This window comes from Xenopus tropicalis, chromosome 8, assembly GCF_000004195.4.
Source record: "Xenopus tropicalis strain Nigerian chromosome 8, UCB_Xtro_10.0, whole genome shotgun sequence".
In the NCBI taxonomy this organism is placed as follows: Eukaryota; Metazoa; Chordata; class Amphibia; order Anura; family Pipidae; genus Xenopus; species Xenopus tropicalis.
In genome coordinates this window covers 16,444,172-16,463,020 of record NC_030684.2, presented here as the reverse complement: position 1 = coordinate 16,463,020, position 18,849 = coordinate 16,444,172, and the positions used below count along the sequence as shown (strand labels likewise).

At 46.6% G+C, this 18,849-nt stretch overlaps 1 protein-coding gene across 1 annotated transcript in view; it reads right to left on the bottom strand.

Annotated features, from left to right (window-relative positions):
- LOC101733948 (coiled-coil domain-containing protein 77) overlaps nt 1-18,849 on the bottom strand; it is an 89,062-nt gene that overhangs the window by 67,880 nt on the left and 2,333 nt on the right. The window contains exon 2 of the mRNA XM_031892279.1: nt 16,270-16,486. Within this exon, the coding sequence (XP_031748139.1) occupies nt 16,270-16,461 (192 nt within the window). The 5' untranslated portion in view covers nt 16,462-16,486. The remainder of the gene's footprint in view (nt 1-16,269; nt 16,487-18,849) is intronic.

Here is an 18,849-nt window from a genome sequence, read left to right as displayed (position 1 = left end):
CACAGGAATCAGACATGGGGATAAGGGACAGACTTGTTCAGTGCTGGAAAACTGTGCTTATTGCTCGCCAACCAGGGCCGCCATCAGAAATCACGGGGCCCCTCACAAAAAAAAATTCTGGCCCCCCCCTCCTCCCACACCCCAATGGCCCCTCCCCAGTGACCCCCCCATCATACAAAAGACATACAGACATTGCTAGCCAGGGATTACGTTTGCATTGGTGCCAGGGCAGGTACCCTCCCTAAATCATTGCTAGCCAGCACAGGCCCCCTAAAACATCAGTGGTCCTCCCCCAAATTACTCATACCGCAGGGGCACCCCAGCATCCTCCGGCCCCCCAAGCATCCTTCATCTTTCCACCAGGGGCATCTTCAGCTTCCCCCAGGGCATCCCCATTCAGCTTCCCCCAGGGCATCCTTCAGCTTCCCCCAGGGCATCCTTCAGCTTCCCCCAGGGCCCCCAAGCACCTTCAATTTCCCTCCCAGCAGCGTCCTGCTCCCATGATGTCCTCCTCTCTGTGCGCGGCTCCCCAGCTGCTTCTGTGCTTTTATAAGGTTGTGCTCCGTGCGTGTGACGTCAGTACGCACCGGGCGCAACCTTATAAAAGCGAGGATGCAGCAGAGAGCCGCGGCACGTAGAGGAAGACGCAACTGAAGATTGGGCCCGGGCCGGGCTTGATGAAAGGGGGCCCGGAAACTTCTGGCGCGGCCGGGCCCCCTTTACAGCTAAAAATGCCCGGGCCTGGGACGGTCGTACCCCCTGTGCCCCCCTGATGGTGGCCCTGCTCCCAACTCCAATTGCGGAAACAGAGAACAGGGAGCCGGATTTACTCACATCAGCTGGGATTCTCATTGGGGATTTTTCTTAATTTTGAAGGGGTCGCTGGAGATTTGGGGAAAAGTTTTCAATACATTTCATTGAGCAATATTGCTTTAAGAATACAACTCCGATGTTTCTAGGCTACAGCTCCAGCATGCCTCAGCCTTCATTATATATTGCAATTATTCTGGGATTTGTAGTCCGGCACCAACTAAATACAGTTGGGTTGAGCAATGCAGTGCAGCAAGGGGTTTACAAGCCCTTAGATTGGGTAATCCACCCAGCAGGTTGGGCAAAGTCCTTTACTCAACATGATTTTAGGGACTACAATGCCTTTGGCAATGGGTGCAGCTATCAGGGAGTATTGGGAGGCAATAAGCAGTGGTTTATGGTGATTTATTGGCAGTTTCTTAAGCACTGATTAACACCATGCTGGTCATGTACACATAGACCCAAGGCTGAGCCCCTTGTTGCCCGACTTTGGCCTGTACATGGACCACTTCTGCCCTACATCACTGGTGGGTGCAACTAGGGTCTGGTTTTGACCCAGACAGCCGCTCAGAAAGCTCTTTGCTACGGCCATACGTATGAAGCTCAGCTTTAGATGCCGCCGGTGTACCCGATTCCTGGCATTTGCTACCTACTGACCTAAGAGTCAGGCAACTTGTGGGATGAGTATATTCTCAGTAATGCAATCTATTGTGTATATTCATAGGGTTTCTGTGACTGCCTGTGGCTATGTTTGTACAAGGTTTATATATATTTCTGTAGCTGCACCAGGTTCAGCCTGGGGATATGGGAAAAGTGTGCCATTTCCCAACTGGCATCAACTGTTGCTTGGAACCTTTTTATTATATTCTTATTGATCCATGGAAATCGACCCTTCCCATTCCCAGTTGCCCCATGGAAACAAAGCACCATCTACAGTCTAGATCACGGTTGTCCAATTGGAGGCCTGTGGGCCAGATGTGGTCCCCAGAATTTTAGGGCCCCTAGTCTGCTCAAAGGCTCCATTGGACTTCATTGTATGAAGACATCATTTTATTTTAACCTGATCCTCGAATATACTAGCAGGTATAGGAGCCATTATCTAGAATGCTTGGGACCAAGGGTATTCCAGATAAGGGGTCTTTCCGTAATTTGGGTCTTTGTACCTTAGGTTTATTAAATATCAATAAAACATGAATTAAACCCAATAAGACTGTTTTGCATCCGGTAAGGATTAATTATATCTTAGTTGGGATCAAGTACAGGTACTGTTTTATTATTACAGAGAAAAGGGAATCATTTAACCATTAAATAAACCCAATAGGGCTGTTCTGCCCCAATAAGGGGTAATTATATCTTAGTTGGGATCAAGTACAGGTACTGTTTTATTATTACAGAGAAAAGGGAATCATTTAACCATTAAATAAACCCAATAGGGCTGTTCTGCCCCAATAAGGGGTAATTATATCTTAGTTGGGATCAAGTACAGGTACTGTTTTATTATTACAGAGAATAAAGGAAATCAATTTTAAAAATCTGAATTATTTGATTAAAATGGAGTCTATGGAAGATGGGCTTTCTGTAATTCGGAGCTTTCTGGATATCGGGTTTCCAGATAACGGATCCCATACCTGTATATGAGAACTAATCAGCCTGCAATGAATACATTGGACTGCACTTGTTTGCATGAGTTTGCAGACATAACGTAAAACTTTTCCAACACAGGTATTTCCTCATACTCGGCAGGAACATTTCATGGTTGCCCTTTGGCACTAATGGGAAAGTTGAGGTAGTCATTCTTTTCTCACACGATCGTGCCTTACTATACACAGTATTGCCAGTTACTGCTCCTACCCCTCATACCATCGTGCCTTACTATACACAGTATTGCCAGTTACTGCTCCTACCCCTCATACCATCTTGCCTTACTACCCAGGGACATTGCCAGTTACTGGCCATGCCTTACTACACACAGTATTGCCAGTTACTGCTCCTACCCCTCATACCATCTTGCCTTACTACACACAGTATTGCCAGTTACTGCTCCTACCCCTCATACCATCTTGCCTTACTACACACAGTATTGCCAGTTACTGCTCCTACCCCTCATACCATCTTGCCTTACTACACACAGTATTGCCAGTTACTGCTCCTACCCCTCATACCATCTTGCCTTACTACACACAGTATTGCCAGTTACTGCTCCTACCCCTCATACCATCTTGCCTTACTACACACAGTATTGCCAGTTACTGCTCCTACCCCTCATACCATCTTGCCTTACTACACACAGTATTGCCAGTTACTGCTCCTACCCCTCATACCATCTTGCCTTACTACACACAGTATTGCCAGTTACTGCTCCTACCCCTCATACCATCTTGCCTTACTACACACAGTATTGCCAGTTACTGCTCCTACCCCTCATACCATCTTGCCTTACTACACACAGTATTGCCAGTTACTGCTCCTACCCCTCATACCATCTTGCCTTACTACACACAGTATTGCCAGTTACTGCTCCTACCCCTCATACCATCTTGCCTTACTAACACACAGTATTGCCAGTTACTGCTCCTACCCTCATACCATCTTGCCTTACTACACACAGTATTGCCAGTTACTGCTCCTACCCCTCATACCATTTGCCTTACTACACAGTATTGCCAGTTACTGCTCCTACCCTCATACCATCTTGCCTTACTACACACAGTATTGCCAGTTACTGCTCCTACCCCTCATACCATCTTGCCTTACTACACACAGTATTGCCAGTTACTGCTCCTACCCCTCATACCATCTTGCCTTACTACACACAGTATTGCCAGTTACTGCTCCTACCCCTCATACCATCTTGCCTTACTACACACAGTATTGCCAGTTACTGCTCCTACCCCTCATACCATCTTGCCTTACTACACACAGTATTGCCAGTTACTGCTCCTACCCCTCATACCATCTTGCCTTACTACACACAGTATTGCCAGTTACTGCTCCTACCCCTCATACCATCTTGCCTTACTACACACAGTATTGCCAGTTACTGCTCCTACCCCTCATACCATCTTGCCTTACTACACACAGTATTGCCAGTTACTGCTCCTACCCCTCATACCATCTTGCCTTACTACACACAGTATTGCCAGTTACTGCTCCTACCCCTCATACCATCTTGCCTTACTACACACAGTATTGCCAGTTACTGCTCCTACCCCTCATACCATCTTGCCTTACTACACACAGTATTGCCAGTTACTGCTCCTACCCCTCATACCATCTTGCCTTACTACACACAGTATTGCCAGTTACTGCTCCTACCCCTCATACCATCTTGCCTTACTACACACAGTATTGCCAGTTACTGCTCCTACCCCTCATACCATCTTGCCTTACTACACACAGTATTGCCAGTTACTGCTCCTACCCCTCATACCATCTTGCCTTACTACACACAGTATTGCCAGTTACTGCTCCTACCCCTCATACCATCTTGCCTTACTACACACAGTATTGCCAGTTACTGCTCCTACCCCTCATACCATCTTGCCTTACTACACACAGTATTGCCAGTTACTGCTCCTACCCCTCATACCATCTTGCCTTACTACACACAGTATTGCCAGTTACTGCTCCTACCCCTCATACCATCTTGCCTTACTACACACAGTATTGCCAGTTACTGCTCCTACCCCTCATACCATCTTGCCTTACTACACACAGTATTGCCAGTTACTGCTCCTACCCCTCATACCATCTTGCCTTACTACACACAGTATTGCCAGTTACTGCTCCTACCCTCATACCATCATGCCTTACTACACACAGTATTGCCAGTTACTGCTCCTACCCCTCATACCATCGTGCCTTACTACACACAGTATTGCCAGTTACTGCTCCTACCCCTCATACCATCTTGCCTTACTACACACAGTATTGCCAGTTACTGCTCCTACCCCTCATACCATCTTGCCTTACTACACACAGTATTGCCAGTTACTGCTCCTACCCCTCATACCATCGTGCCTTACTACACACAGTATTGCCAGTTACTGCTCCTACCCTCATACCATCTTCCCTTACTACACACAGTATTGCCAGTTACTGCTCCTACCCCTCATACCATCTTGCCTTACTACACACAGTATTGCAGTTACTGCTCCTACCCCTCATACCATCTTGCCTTACTACACACAGTATTGCCAGTTACTGCTCCTACCCCTCATACCATCGTGCCTTACTACACACAGTATTGCCAGTTACTGCTCCTACCCCTCATACCATCGTGCCTTACTACACACAGTATTGCCAGTTACTGCTCCTACCCCTCATACCATCTTGCCTTACTACACACAGTATTGCCAGTTACTGCTCCTACCCCTCATACCATCGTGCCTTACTACACACAGTATTGCAGTTACTGCTCCTACCCCTCATACCATCTTGCCTTACTACACACAGTATTGCCAGTTACTGCTCCTACCCCTCATACCATCTTGCCTTACTACACACAGTATTGCCAGTTACTGCTCCTACCCCTCATACCATCTTGCCTTACTACACACAGTATTGCCAGTTACTGCTCCTACCCCTCATACCAATCGTGCCTTACTACACACAGTATTGCCAGTTACTGCTCCTACCCCTCATACCATCCTTGCCTTACTACACACAGTATTGCCAGTTACTGCTCCTACCCCATCATTACCACTTGCCTTACTACACACCAGTAAGTTGCCAGTTACTGCTCCTACCCTCATACCATCTTGCCTTACTACACACAGTATTGCCAGATTACTGCTCCTACCCTCATACCATCTTGCCTTACTACACACAGTATTGCCAGTTACTGCTCCTACCCCTCATACCATCGTGCCTTACTACACACAGTATTGCCAGTTACTGCTTCCTACCCCTTCATTACCATCGTGCCTTACTACACACAGTATTGCAGTTACTGCTCCTACCCCTCATACCATCTTGCCTTACTACACACAGTATTGCAGTTACTGCTCCTACCCCTCATACCATCTTGCCTTACTACACACAGTATTGCAGTTACTGCTCCTACCCCTCATACCATCTTGCCTTACTACACACAGTATTGCCAGTTACTGCTCCTACCCCTCATACCATCGTGCCTTACTACACACAGTATTGCCAGTTACTGGCTCCTACCCCTCATACCATCTTGCCTTACTACACACAGTATTGCCAGTTACTGCTCCTACCCCTCATACCATCTTGCCTTACTACACACAGTATTGCCAGTACTGCTCCTACCCCTCATACCATCTTGCCTTACTACACACAGTATTGCCAGTTACTGCTCCTACCCCTCATACCATCGTGCCTTACTACACACAGTATTGCCAGTTACTGCTCCTACCCCTCATACCATCGTGCCTTACTACACACAGTATTGCCAGTTACTGCTCCTACCCCTCATACCATCTTGCCTTACTACACACAGTATTGCCAGTTACTGCTCCTACCCCTCATACCATCTTGCCTTACTACACACAGTATTGCCAGTTACTGCTCCTACCCCTCATACCATCGTGCCTTACTACACACAGTATTGCCAGTTACTGCTCCTACCCCTCATACCATCTTGCCTTACTACACACAGTATTGCCCAGTTACTGCTCCTACCCCTCATACCATCTTGCCTTACTACACACAGTATTGCCAGTTACTGCTCCTACCCCTCATACCATCTGCCTTACTACACACAGTATTGCCAGTTACTGCTCCTACCCCTCATACCATCTTGCCTTACTACACACAGTATTGCCAGTTACTGCTCCTACCCCTCATACCATCGTGCCTTACTACACACAGTATTGCCAGTTACTGCTCCTACCCCTCATACCATCTTGCCTTACTACACACAGTATTGCCAGTTACTGCTCCTACCCCTCATACCATCTTGCCTTACTACACACAGTATTGCCAGTTACTGCTCCTACCCCTCATACCATCTTGCCTTACTACACACAGTATTGCCAGTTACTGCTCCTACCCCTCATACCATCGTGCCTTACTACACACAGTATTGCCAGTTACTGCTCCTACCCCTCATACCATCTTGCCTTACTACACACAGTATTGCCAGTTACTGCTCCTACCCCTCATACCATCTTGCCTTACTACACACAGTATTGCCAGTTACTGCTCCTACCCCTCATACCATCTTGCCTTACTACACACAGTATTGCCAGTTACTGCTCCTACCCCTCATACCATCTTGCCTTACTACACACAGTATTGCCAGTTACTGCTCCTACCCCTCATACCATCTTGCCTTACTACACACAGTATTGCCAGTTACTGCTCCTACCCCTCATACCATCGTGCCTTACTACACACAGTATTGCCAGTTACTGCTCCTACCCCTCATACCATCTTGCCTTACTACACACAGTATTGCCAGTTACTGCTCCTACCCCTCATACCATCTTGCCTTACTACACACAGTATTGCCAGTTACTGCTCCTACCCCTCATACCATCTTGCCTTACTACACACAGTATTGCCAGTTACTGCTCCTACCCCTCATACCATCGTGCCTTACTACACACAGTATTGCCAGTTACTGCTCCTACCCCTCATACCATCGTGCCTTACTACACACAGTATTGCCAGTTACTGCTCCTACCCCTCATACCATCTGCCTTACTACACACAGTATTGCCAGTTACTGCTCCTACCCCTCATACCATCTTGCCTACTACACACAGTATTGCCAGTTACTGCTCCTACCCTCATACCATCTGCCTTACTACACACAGTATTGCAGTTACTGCTCCTACCCCTCATACCATCGTGCCTTACTACACACAGTATTGCCAGTTACTGCTCCTACCCCTCATACCATCGTGCCTTACTACACACAGTATTGCCAGTTACTGCTCCTACCCCTCATACCATCGTGCCTTACTACACACAGTATTGCCAGTTACTGCTCCTACCCCTCATACCATCGTGCCTTACTACACACAGTATTGCCAGTTACTGCTCCTACCCCTCATACCATCTTGCCTTACTACACACAGTATTGCCAGTTACTGCTCCTACCCCTCATACCATCGTGCCTTACTACACACAGTATTGCCAGTTACTGCTCCTACCCCTCATACCATCGTTGCCTTACTACACACAGTATTGCCAGTTACTGCTCCTACCCCTCATACCATCGTGCCTTACTACACACAGTATTGCCAGTTACTGCTCCTACCCCTCATACCATCGTGCCTTACTACACACAGTATTGCCAGTTACTGCTCCTACCCCTCATACCATCGTGCCTTACTACACACAGTATTGCCAGTTACTGCTCCTACCCCTCATACCATCGTGCCTTACTACACACAGTATTGCCAGTTACTGCTCCTACCCCTCATACCATCTTGCCTTACTACACACAGTATTGCCAGTTACTGCTCCTACCCCTCATACCATCGTGCCTTACTACACACAGTATTGCCAGTTACTGCTCCTACCCCTCATACCATCTTGCCTTACTACACACAGTATTGCCAGTTACTGCTCCTACCCCTCATACCATCTTGCCTTACTACACACAGTATTGCCAGTTACTGCTCCTACCCCTCATACCATCTTGCCTTACTACACACAGTATTGCCAGTTACTGCTCCTACCCCTCATACCATCTTGCCTTACTACACACAGTATTGCCAGTTACTGCTCCTACCCCTCATACCATCGTGCCTTACTACACACAGTATTGCCAGTTACTGCTCCTACCCCTCATACCATCGTGCCTTACTACACACAGTATTGCCAGTTACTGCTCCTACCCCTCATACCATCTTGCCTTACTACACACAGTATTGCCAGTTACTGCTCCTACCCCTCATACCATCCTGCCTTACTACACACAGTATTGCCAGTTACTGCTCCTACCCCTCATACCATCTTGCCTTACTACACACAGTATTGCCAGTTACTGCTCCTACCCCTCATACCATCTTGCCTTACTACACACAGTATTGCCAGTTACTGCTCCTACCCCTCATACCATCTTGCCTTACTACACACAGTATTGCCAGTTACTGCTCCTACCCCTCATACCATCTTGCCTTACTACACACAGTATTGCCAGTTACTGCTCCTACCCCTCATACCATCTTGCCTTACTACACACAGTATTGCCAGTTACTGCTCCTACCCCTCATACCATCTTGCCTTACTACACACAGTATTGCCAGTTACTGCTCCTACCCCTCATACCATCTTGCCTTACTACACACAGTATTGCCAGTTACTGCTCCTACCCCTCATACCATCTTGCCTTACTACACACAGTATTGCCAGTTACTGCTCCTACCCCTCATACCATCTTGCCTTACTACACACAGTATTGCCAGTTACTGCTCCTACCCCTCATACCATCTTGCCTTACTACACACAGTATTGCCAGTTACTGCTCCTACCCCTCATACCATCGTGCCTTACTACACACAGTATTGCCAGTTACTGCTCCTACCCCTCATACCATCGTGCCTTACTACACACAGTATTGCCAGTTACTGCTCCTACCCCTCATACCATCTTGCCTTACTACACACAGTATTGCCAGTTACTGCTCCTACCCCTCATACCATCTTGCCTTACTACACACAGTATTGCCAGTTACTGCTCCTACCCCTCATACCATCGTTGCCTTACTACACACAGTATTGCCAGTTACTGCTCCTACCCCTCATACCATCTTGCCTTACTACACACAGTATTGCCAGTTACTGCTCCTACCCCTCATACCATCTTGCCTTACTACACACAGTATTGCCAGTTACTGCTCCTACCCCTCATACCATCGTGCCTTACTACACACAGTATTGCCAGTTACTGCTCCTACCCCTCATACCATCGTGCCTTACTACACACAGTATTGCCAGTTACTGCTCCTACCCCTCATACCATCTTGCCTTACTACACACAGTATTGCCAGTTACTGCTCCTACCCCTCATACCATCTTGCCTTACTACACACAGTATTGCCAGTTACTGCTCCTACCCCTCATACCATCGTGCCTTACTACACACAGTATTGCCAGTTACTGCTCCTACCCCTCATACCATCTTGCCTTACTACACACAGTATTGCCAGTTACTGCTCCTACCCCTCATACCATCGTGCCTTACTACACACAGTATTGCCAGTTACTGCTCCTACCCCTCATACCATCTTGCCTTACTACACACAGTATTGCCAGTTACTGCTCCTACCCCTCATACCATCTTGCCTTACTACACACAGTATTGCCAGTTACTGCTCCTACCCCTCATACCATCTTGCCTTACTACACACAGTATTGCCAGTTACTGCTCCTACCCCTCATACCATCTTGCCTTACTACACACAGTATTGCCAGTTACTGCTCCTACCCCTCATACCATCTTGCCTTACTACACACAGTATTGCCAGTTACTGCTCCTACCCCTCATACCATCTTGCCTTACTACACACAGTATTGCCAGTTACTGCTCCTACCCCTCATACCATCTTGCCTTACTACACACAGTATTGCCAGTTACTGCTCCTACCCCTCATACCATCTTGCCTTACTACACACAGTATTGCCAGTTACTGCTCCTACCCCTCATACCATCTTGCCTTACTACACACAGTATTGCCAGTTACTGCTCCTACCCCTCATACCATCTTGCCTTACTACACACAGTATTGCCAGTTACTGCTCCTACCCCTCATACCATCTTGCCTTACTACACACAGTATTGCCAGTTACTGCTCCTACCCCTCATACCATCTTGCCTTACTACACACAGTATTGCCAGTTACTGCTCCTACCCCTCATACCATCGTGCCTTACTACACACAGTATTGCCAGTTACTGCTCCTACCCCTCATACCATCGTGCCTTACTACACACAGTATTGCCAGTTACTGCTCCTACCCCTCATACCATCTTGCCTTACTACACACAGTATTGCCAGTTACTGCTCCTACCCCTCATACCATCTTGCCTTACTACACACAGTATTGCCAGTTACTGCTCCTACCCCTCATACCATCTTGCCTTACTACACACAGTATTGCCAGTTACTGCTCCTACCCCTCATACCATCTTGCCTTACTACACACAGTATTGCCAGTTACTGCTCCTACCCCTCATACCATCTTGCCTTACTACACACAGTATTGCCAGTTACTGCTCCTACCCCTCATACCATCTTGCCTTACTACACACAGTATTGCCAGTTACTGCTCCTACCCCTCATACCATCTTGCCTTACTACACACAGTATTGCCAGTTACTGCTCCTACCCCTCATACCATCTTGCCTTACTACACACAGTATTGCCAGTTACTGCTCCTACCCCTCATACCATCGTGCCTTACTACACACAGTATTGCCAGTTACTGCTCCTACCCCTCATACCATCTTGCCTTACTACACACAGTATTGCCAGTTACTGCTCCTACCCCTCATACCATCGTGCCTTACTACACACAGTATTGCCAGTTACTGCTCCTACCCCTCATACCATCTTGCCTTACTACACACAGTATTGCCAGTTACTGCTCCTACCCCTCATACCATCTTGCCTTACTACACACAGTATTGCCAGTTACTGCTCCTACCCCTCATACCATCGTGCCTTACTACACACAGTATTGCCAGTTACTGCTCCTACCCCTCATACCATCTTGCCTTACTACACACAGTATTGCCAGTTACTGCTCCTACCCCTCATACCATCTTGCCTTACTACACACAGTATTGCCAGTTACTGCTCCTACCCCTCATACCATCTTGCCTTACTACACACAGTATTGCCAGTTACTGCTCCTACCCCTCATACCATCTTGCCTTACTACACACAGTATTGCCAGTTACTGCTCCTACCCCTCATACCATCTTGCCTTACTACACACAGTATTGCCAGTTACTGCTCCTACCCCTCATACCATCTTGCCTTACTACACACAGTATTGCCAGTTACTGCTCCTACCCCTCATACCATCTTGCCTTACTACACACAGTATTGCCAGTTACTGCTCCTACCCCTCATACCATCGTGCCTTACTACACACAGTATTGCCAGTTACTGCTCCTACCCCTCATACCATCTTGCCTTACTACACACAGTATTGCCAGTTACTGCTCCTACCCCTCATACCATCTGCCTTACTACACACAGTATTGCCAGTTACTGCTCCTACCCCTCATACCATCGTGCCTTACTACACACAGTATTGCCAGTTACTGCTCCTACCCCTCATACCATCTTGCCTTACTACACACAGTATTGCCAGTTACTGCTCCTACCCCTCATACCATCTTGCCTTACTACACACAGTATTGCCAGTTACTGCTCCTACCCCTCATACCATCGTGCCTTACTACACACAGTATTGCCAGTTACTGCTCCTACCCCTCATACCATCTTGCCTTACTACACACAGTATTGCCAGTTACTGCTCCTACCCCTCATACCATCGTGCCTTACTACACACAGTATTGCCAGTTACTGCTCCTACCCCTCATACCATCGTGCCTTACTACACACAGTATTGCCAGTTACTGCTCCTACCCCTCATACCATCTTGCCTTACTACACACAGTATTGCCAGTTACTGCTCCTACCCCTCATACCATCGTGCCTTACTACACACAGTATTGCCAGTTACTGCTCCTACCCCTCATACCATCTTGCCTTACTACACACAGTATTGCCAGTTACTGCTCCTACCCCTCATACCATCGTGCCTTACTACACACAGTATTGCCAGTTACTGCTCCTACCCCTCATACCATCGTGCCTTACTACACACAGTATTGCAGTTTACTGCTCCTACCCCTCATACCATCTTGCCTTACTACACACAGTATTGCCAGTTACTGCTCCTACCCCTCATACCATCTTGCCTTACTACACACAGTATTGCCAGTTACTGCTCCTACCCCTCATACCATCTTGCCTTACTACACACAGTATTGCCAGTTACTGCTCCTACCCCTCATACCATCGTGCCTTACTACACACAGTATTGCCAGTTACTGCTCCTACCCCTCATACCATCTTGCCTTACTACACACAGTATTGCCAGTTACTGCTCCTACCCTCATACCATCTTGCCTTACTACACACAGTATTGCCAGTTACTGCTCCTACCCCTCATACCATCGTGCCTTACTACACACAGTATTGCCAGTTACTGCTCCTACCCCTCATACCATCGTGCCTTACTACACACAGTATTGCCAGTTACTGCTCCTACCCCTCATACCATCGTGCCTTACTACACACAGTATTGCCAGTTACTGCTCCTACCCCTCATACCATCTTGCCTTACTACACACAGTATTGCCAGTTACTGCTCCTACCTCTCATACCATCGTGCCTTACTACACACAGTAAAACCCACTGAGCGGGAAGTCGCTGTGATTTCCCCATTGCACTGAATGTAATATCTAATTGTGGGCGGGGAATAGGACACCTGGATTTGTGGGAAATAGAAATCGCTCCGTTGTTGAAACCTCTAGTAATCGCTTGTTAGGAAAAGGCAAGTGACTTGTTGCTGGAACTCTCTTATTAAACATCGCAGAGACTATGGGCTCTGGCACACGGGGAGATTAGTCGCCCGCGACAAAACTCCTTGTTCGCGGGCGACTAATCTCCCCGAGTTGCCTTCCCCTGCCATCCCACCGGCAACACTGCAAGTCGCCGGTGGGATGGCACATGCGGCAGCGTGATTTTGCTCAAATCGCCGAAAAAGCCTTGCGAGTCTTTTTCGGCGGCCGCGCCGCCGCGTGTTCCATCCCACCGGCGACTTGCAGTGTCGCCGGTGGGATGGCAGGGGAAGGCAACTCGGGGAGATTAGTCGCCCGTGAACAAGGAGTTTTGTCGCGGGCAACTAATCTCCCCGTGTGCCAGAGCCCTAAATGTCACTGTGGGACATTAGCCTAAAACTCCTTCCCATCACAAAACTCTTGCTGACTGGAGCAGATACAGGACTAACAGCTCATTGTGAATCCTATGTGAATGACTTATATTACGCATGGCAATTCCGTGGGTGGGGCTCAGCCCACAAGCAGTAAGCACTGCATAGACATCTCCCCGTGGGACATTAGCCTTATCTTTCTTGGGACTGAGGGGCCGCAGCCTTGGAGCCAAACAAAAAGGCAATTTGAGGTGGGAAGGCTTATTTATAGTCTTGCTTATATCGGGTGGGCGATATTGGGAATATGTAGGCTAATTCCCCCCCAGGGCCAAACGATCGAATTATAACAGGAGCAATGGGCGCAGTTGGTTCAGGGACCGCATCAACTTGCCGATGCAGTCCCCAATCCAACTAAATCTTTTAACCTGCCCGATCAATATCTGGCCAATTTCAGGCCAGATATCGGTCGGGCAGGCCCCTCGTTCCTGTCCCTACACGGGCCAATAAGCTGTGAGTAGAGAGAAGAGGGTGGTCTGAACAAAAAAACCTCTGTTCTAAAAGCAACTGCAGCTCCCACTGAGAAGTAAATCCCAAACAAAAGCTTCAAGGTATGGCCAGTAGTGCCCCAGTCACAGCTCTATAGAACATATGAACTGAGCTAAATGCCAATGCATGGCAAAGAACTCGGGAATTATCTCCTTACAGGTAACCCAATCCATTAAAGTGACAAACTGCCTGTGACACTGGAGGGCTCATTTAAAGGGAAAATATCCTACATGTTTAATGTTCATTCAGTTGGGCTTATGTGAAAAAGGTGCATTAAAACATCTAAACTGCCATACCTGATTCCACAGACTGAAAGGAAACCATGATATTCTGTTTCTGCTCACAGGGACTTTACCCCCCCCTTAGGCTCACAATATGGCCCAACCCCTCCCTTTCCTTGTTCCACTGTGAAGTGATGGATTCTGCAGCTTGAGGTTCCTCTGCTTTCCATAGTGGGGGGGCACAGCTTCTGAGAAGTAGAGGGACTTCAAGTTGAGTCGATGCCACTGTCCCCCTGTCACCTCTCCATGTGCACTCAGTATGGCACTTGCCATTCCCCAGTATAAGATACAGGTAGGAAGGGGTGTTTGTCTGTCGCTGTTCAACAACCTTATCTCTGAGCTTTCATGTTCCATCTCTTGAAGGCTGATGGCCACATGCCACACATCACCCTAGCTCCGCTAACTGCTCTTCCTGAATCCCCTTGATAGACTTTGTCTATATAGTGTGTATGTGTGTATGTATATATATATATATATATACACATACACATATATATATATATACACACATACATGACTTTTTTCAATAACACTTATTTCTTCTTCCACCCAAAACTGTCCGTTGCCTTCCACTGACTTTTAAGGCAGTGACACACGGGGAGATTTTTAATCTTCGTTGTCACAGGCGACTAATCTCCCCGCAATGCCATCCCACTGGCTAGAATGTAAATCGCCGGGGGGATGGCATACGGGGTGCAGCGATATGTCAAAGTCGCCAATGTTGCCTTGAGAGGAAACTTTAGGAGACTTCGGCAAATTGCGGCGCTGCGTATGCCATCCCACCGGCTCTTTACATTCTAGCCAGTGGGATAGCATAGCGGGGAGATTAGTCGCCTGCGACAACAGAGATTAATCAAGGCACAACTACTATATGTATACATATATATATATTACGTATGTATGTATGTATTGTATACAGAGTATTAGTCCACTGGCTTGACCAGTAATAAGGGGGAAGACACACTGAGCTACTAGTAGCAGCTACTAGTCACGGCTACTAAAATAGACAATGCAGATTTTTTTTTTTTGATAATTGTCGCTACGTGTGCTTTAGCAGAGGCAATTCAGCCAGTGGACTAATACTCTGTATTCTATATATACATAGTAGAGAAGAGCAAACCCTACACCAGTTCAAATGCCCTGGGTGCAGGTTAAATGTAAAAATGTATAGAAGGAGTATCACACACACAGGGGCTTAGTGCAATAAGTGTTATTGAAAAAAGTCATATGTGTGTGTGTGTGTGTGTGTGTGTGTGTGTGTGTGTGTGTGTGTATATATATATATATATATATATATATATATATATATATATACATACACACATACACACTATATAGACAAAGTCTATCAAGGGGATTCAGGAAGAGCAGTTGTGTGGAGAACCACACAAACCATTTGCAGGAAAACATACAATGCTGCCTTGCAGAACTGAGCTCCTAGGTTCAATTCCAGCCAGGGCACTATATGCTTGCGTGGGTATCCTCTAGGAACCCCAGGTTCCTCCCACACTGCAAAACCATACAGGGTTCTGTAAACTCCTGGTAAAAGTGACCACAGTGAATGTGAATTGTAAGCTCCACCGGGACTGATGAAACAATGTACTTAGTGATCTCTGTACAGTGTAGTCGAATACACCAGCGCTATATAAAGGATAATAATAGTTATCAGCAGTATTGCTCTTAGCAAGGGCGCATACTGACCTGCTCCTCAAAGGTAGCTTTGTATTGCTCCAGTTGCTTTACCAGATCCTCGTGTTCCTCATCAAACTCAGCGATCTTCTTGCGGTAATACTCTAACAGCTCTCTGGACGGCCGCAGGAAAGCCAGGCGCTCGTTGATTGGAGGCAGCGGAGTGGAGTCCCCTCGGTTCTTCTGGGTGTGGCTGGAGCTCATGGTGGTATCTTGAAGGGAAGGAGACCTGTAAATAACAAAACCATATAGATAAAATCATACAAGCAGCTCCAACTTTAGGATCACAATTTTGCATTGAGAGCAGCCTATTACAGGTATGGGACCTGTTATCCAGAATGCTCGGGACCTGGGGTTTTCCAGATTAGGGATCTTTCTGTAATCTGGTTCTCCATAATATTTAAAAATCATTTAAACATTAAATAAACGTAAAAGGATTGTTTATATAGGATTTATTATATCTTAGAAAGAACCAATTACAAGGTACTGTTTTATTAATACAGAGTAATTATTTTTTTGGAAAATTTAATTTACTTATTTATGCGAGACGGCCTTCCTATAATTCGGAGCTTTCTAGATAATCAGTGAATACAGCGGTTATTTTCTGTATAACCCCCTGGGGGCCAGTGCTGAGGGCAGCAGCTTCAGGGGGTGGGGCACAATTGTCTATATAGAAATTTTTTGCCATGGATACATATAAGGGACCTATCATGGCTTATGGGATGCTCAAGGAGAACTAAAGCTTAACTAAAGCAATAGGCTAGCAATGTTTTAGGGTTATGTTTTGGGCTTCTGTACCGGCCCAAGGCAACCACAGCCCTTTAGCAGGTATGATCTGTGCCTTCAAAGATGCCCCCAGCTGCCCCCCATTTTCTTTTCTGCCGATTCCCTGCACTTGCTCTGTGCCGCTCTCAGTTACGGAGCTTAGGGACCAACGGACAATATACTGTATATATAGAATATAAATGCAACAGTATAAAGCTGATTAGTAATTCATTCGGATTCACATAACATTGCAGTTCTGAAACCAGTGCAATTAGAAACAGAATGTAATAATCAGACCTGTAGCATCAGTTTATAGGACAGGCCAGCCTCATTTTCTGCTTGATAATTTGTAATGGCCTCTCAACAGCTGCTACTATTGCTCTGTGAGGCTACAGTTTATTTGTTATTTATACTTTATATTATGTATCTTTCCATTCAGCCCCTCTCCTATTCATATATCAGTCTTTCATTCAAACCACACCCTGGTTGCTAAGGTAATTTGGATCCTAGCAACCAAGTAACTTCTGAAACTCCAAGCTGGAAAGCTGCTGAATAGAAACTTAAATAATTAATAAAAATTGAAGACCAATTGAAAATTGTTTCAGCATATTACTCTCTATATCAGGGGTCCCCAACCTTTAAATCCATGAGCCACATAAAGTGGGGAACAAAAAAGCACAATAAAAGCTCTGGGGGTGCCAAATAAGAGCTATGATTGGTTAGGGGGTCAAGTGCGGGGTATGGCATATTATTTAGCATACAGACCTATCCAATGGCGCTATAGCTGTGCATAAATGTATATAACCCCTGCCCCCCAGATGTCACACTGTACGTACCTGTACCCCACCTTACGAGCTCTGTTACAAGGTACTACGCGGGTCCCCTACCGCCAGATGCCTTCCTCTCAACTGCACCATCCAAACAACCCGCCTCCGCAAGCTTAACCATTCACGCACCCAGGTCAATACAGAACCATTGAAGCATCCAATCAGCTAGGGCAATACTTGAGTCAGCCGGCCCTCCCGCCAGGTGTCTTCTGGGAATTGTAGTTTTTTCTATTACAGCTTGACGGCGCTACCCACATGTGTTTAAACTACAATTCTCTCAGGTTGCGTTAGATTCAAAAACGAATTGTGTCATAATGACTTTATCTTCACGCAATATATGTATTATAATTGTTTATTATCATTATTGATGTAAGATTTACCAGACTTTCCCTCTACATACAGTCTGTAAATGGCTACTCTGGCAATGACTGGTCTCAGGAATTGATATTTTTTATTTCTGGGTCAGCCTAACAGGATCCGAATCACTCCATACTAAAAAAATGAGCAACCAATCAGGTTCCTTCATCTTCCTTTTTATCTAATCATCAAAGCTAATGTTTGAATGATGGCAATAACTTTACTGTTGAATTTGTTTTTATCTAATTTTTTTGCACCAAGTGATTTGCACCTTTCCCATCATGGATGTATATCTTGCGGATTCCCACAATATATATTCCTGACTGGGCAGGCCTTTGCTTTGGCCCCATAAAGAGGCCAAGTAGATCTTGACCTTATATGTAGGGGCCAATTTGACAGCCTATGTCAGCCCATACATGGCTAGCTTTGGCTGCTAAATACACAGCATTTCTACTCCCTAGAACATTTAGACCAGGGGTGGGCAAACTTTTTGGCTAAGGGGCCAAAAGATGGGCCGGGGGGTTGACAGACGGGCTGGGCCAGCGTTAGTCCAAGTCTCGCGCGAGAGTCGGCAGGCAAGATTAAAAAGACCAACGGGACGGATGTGGCCCGCGGGCCGCAGTTTGCCCACCCCTGATTTAGC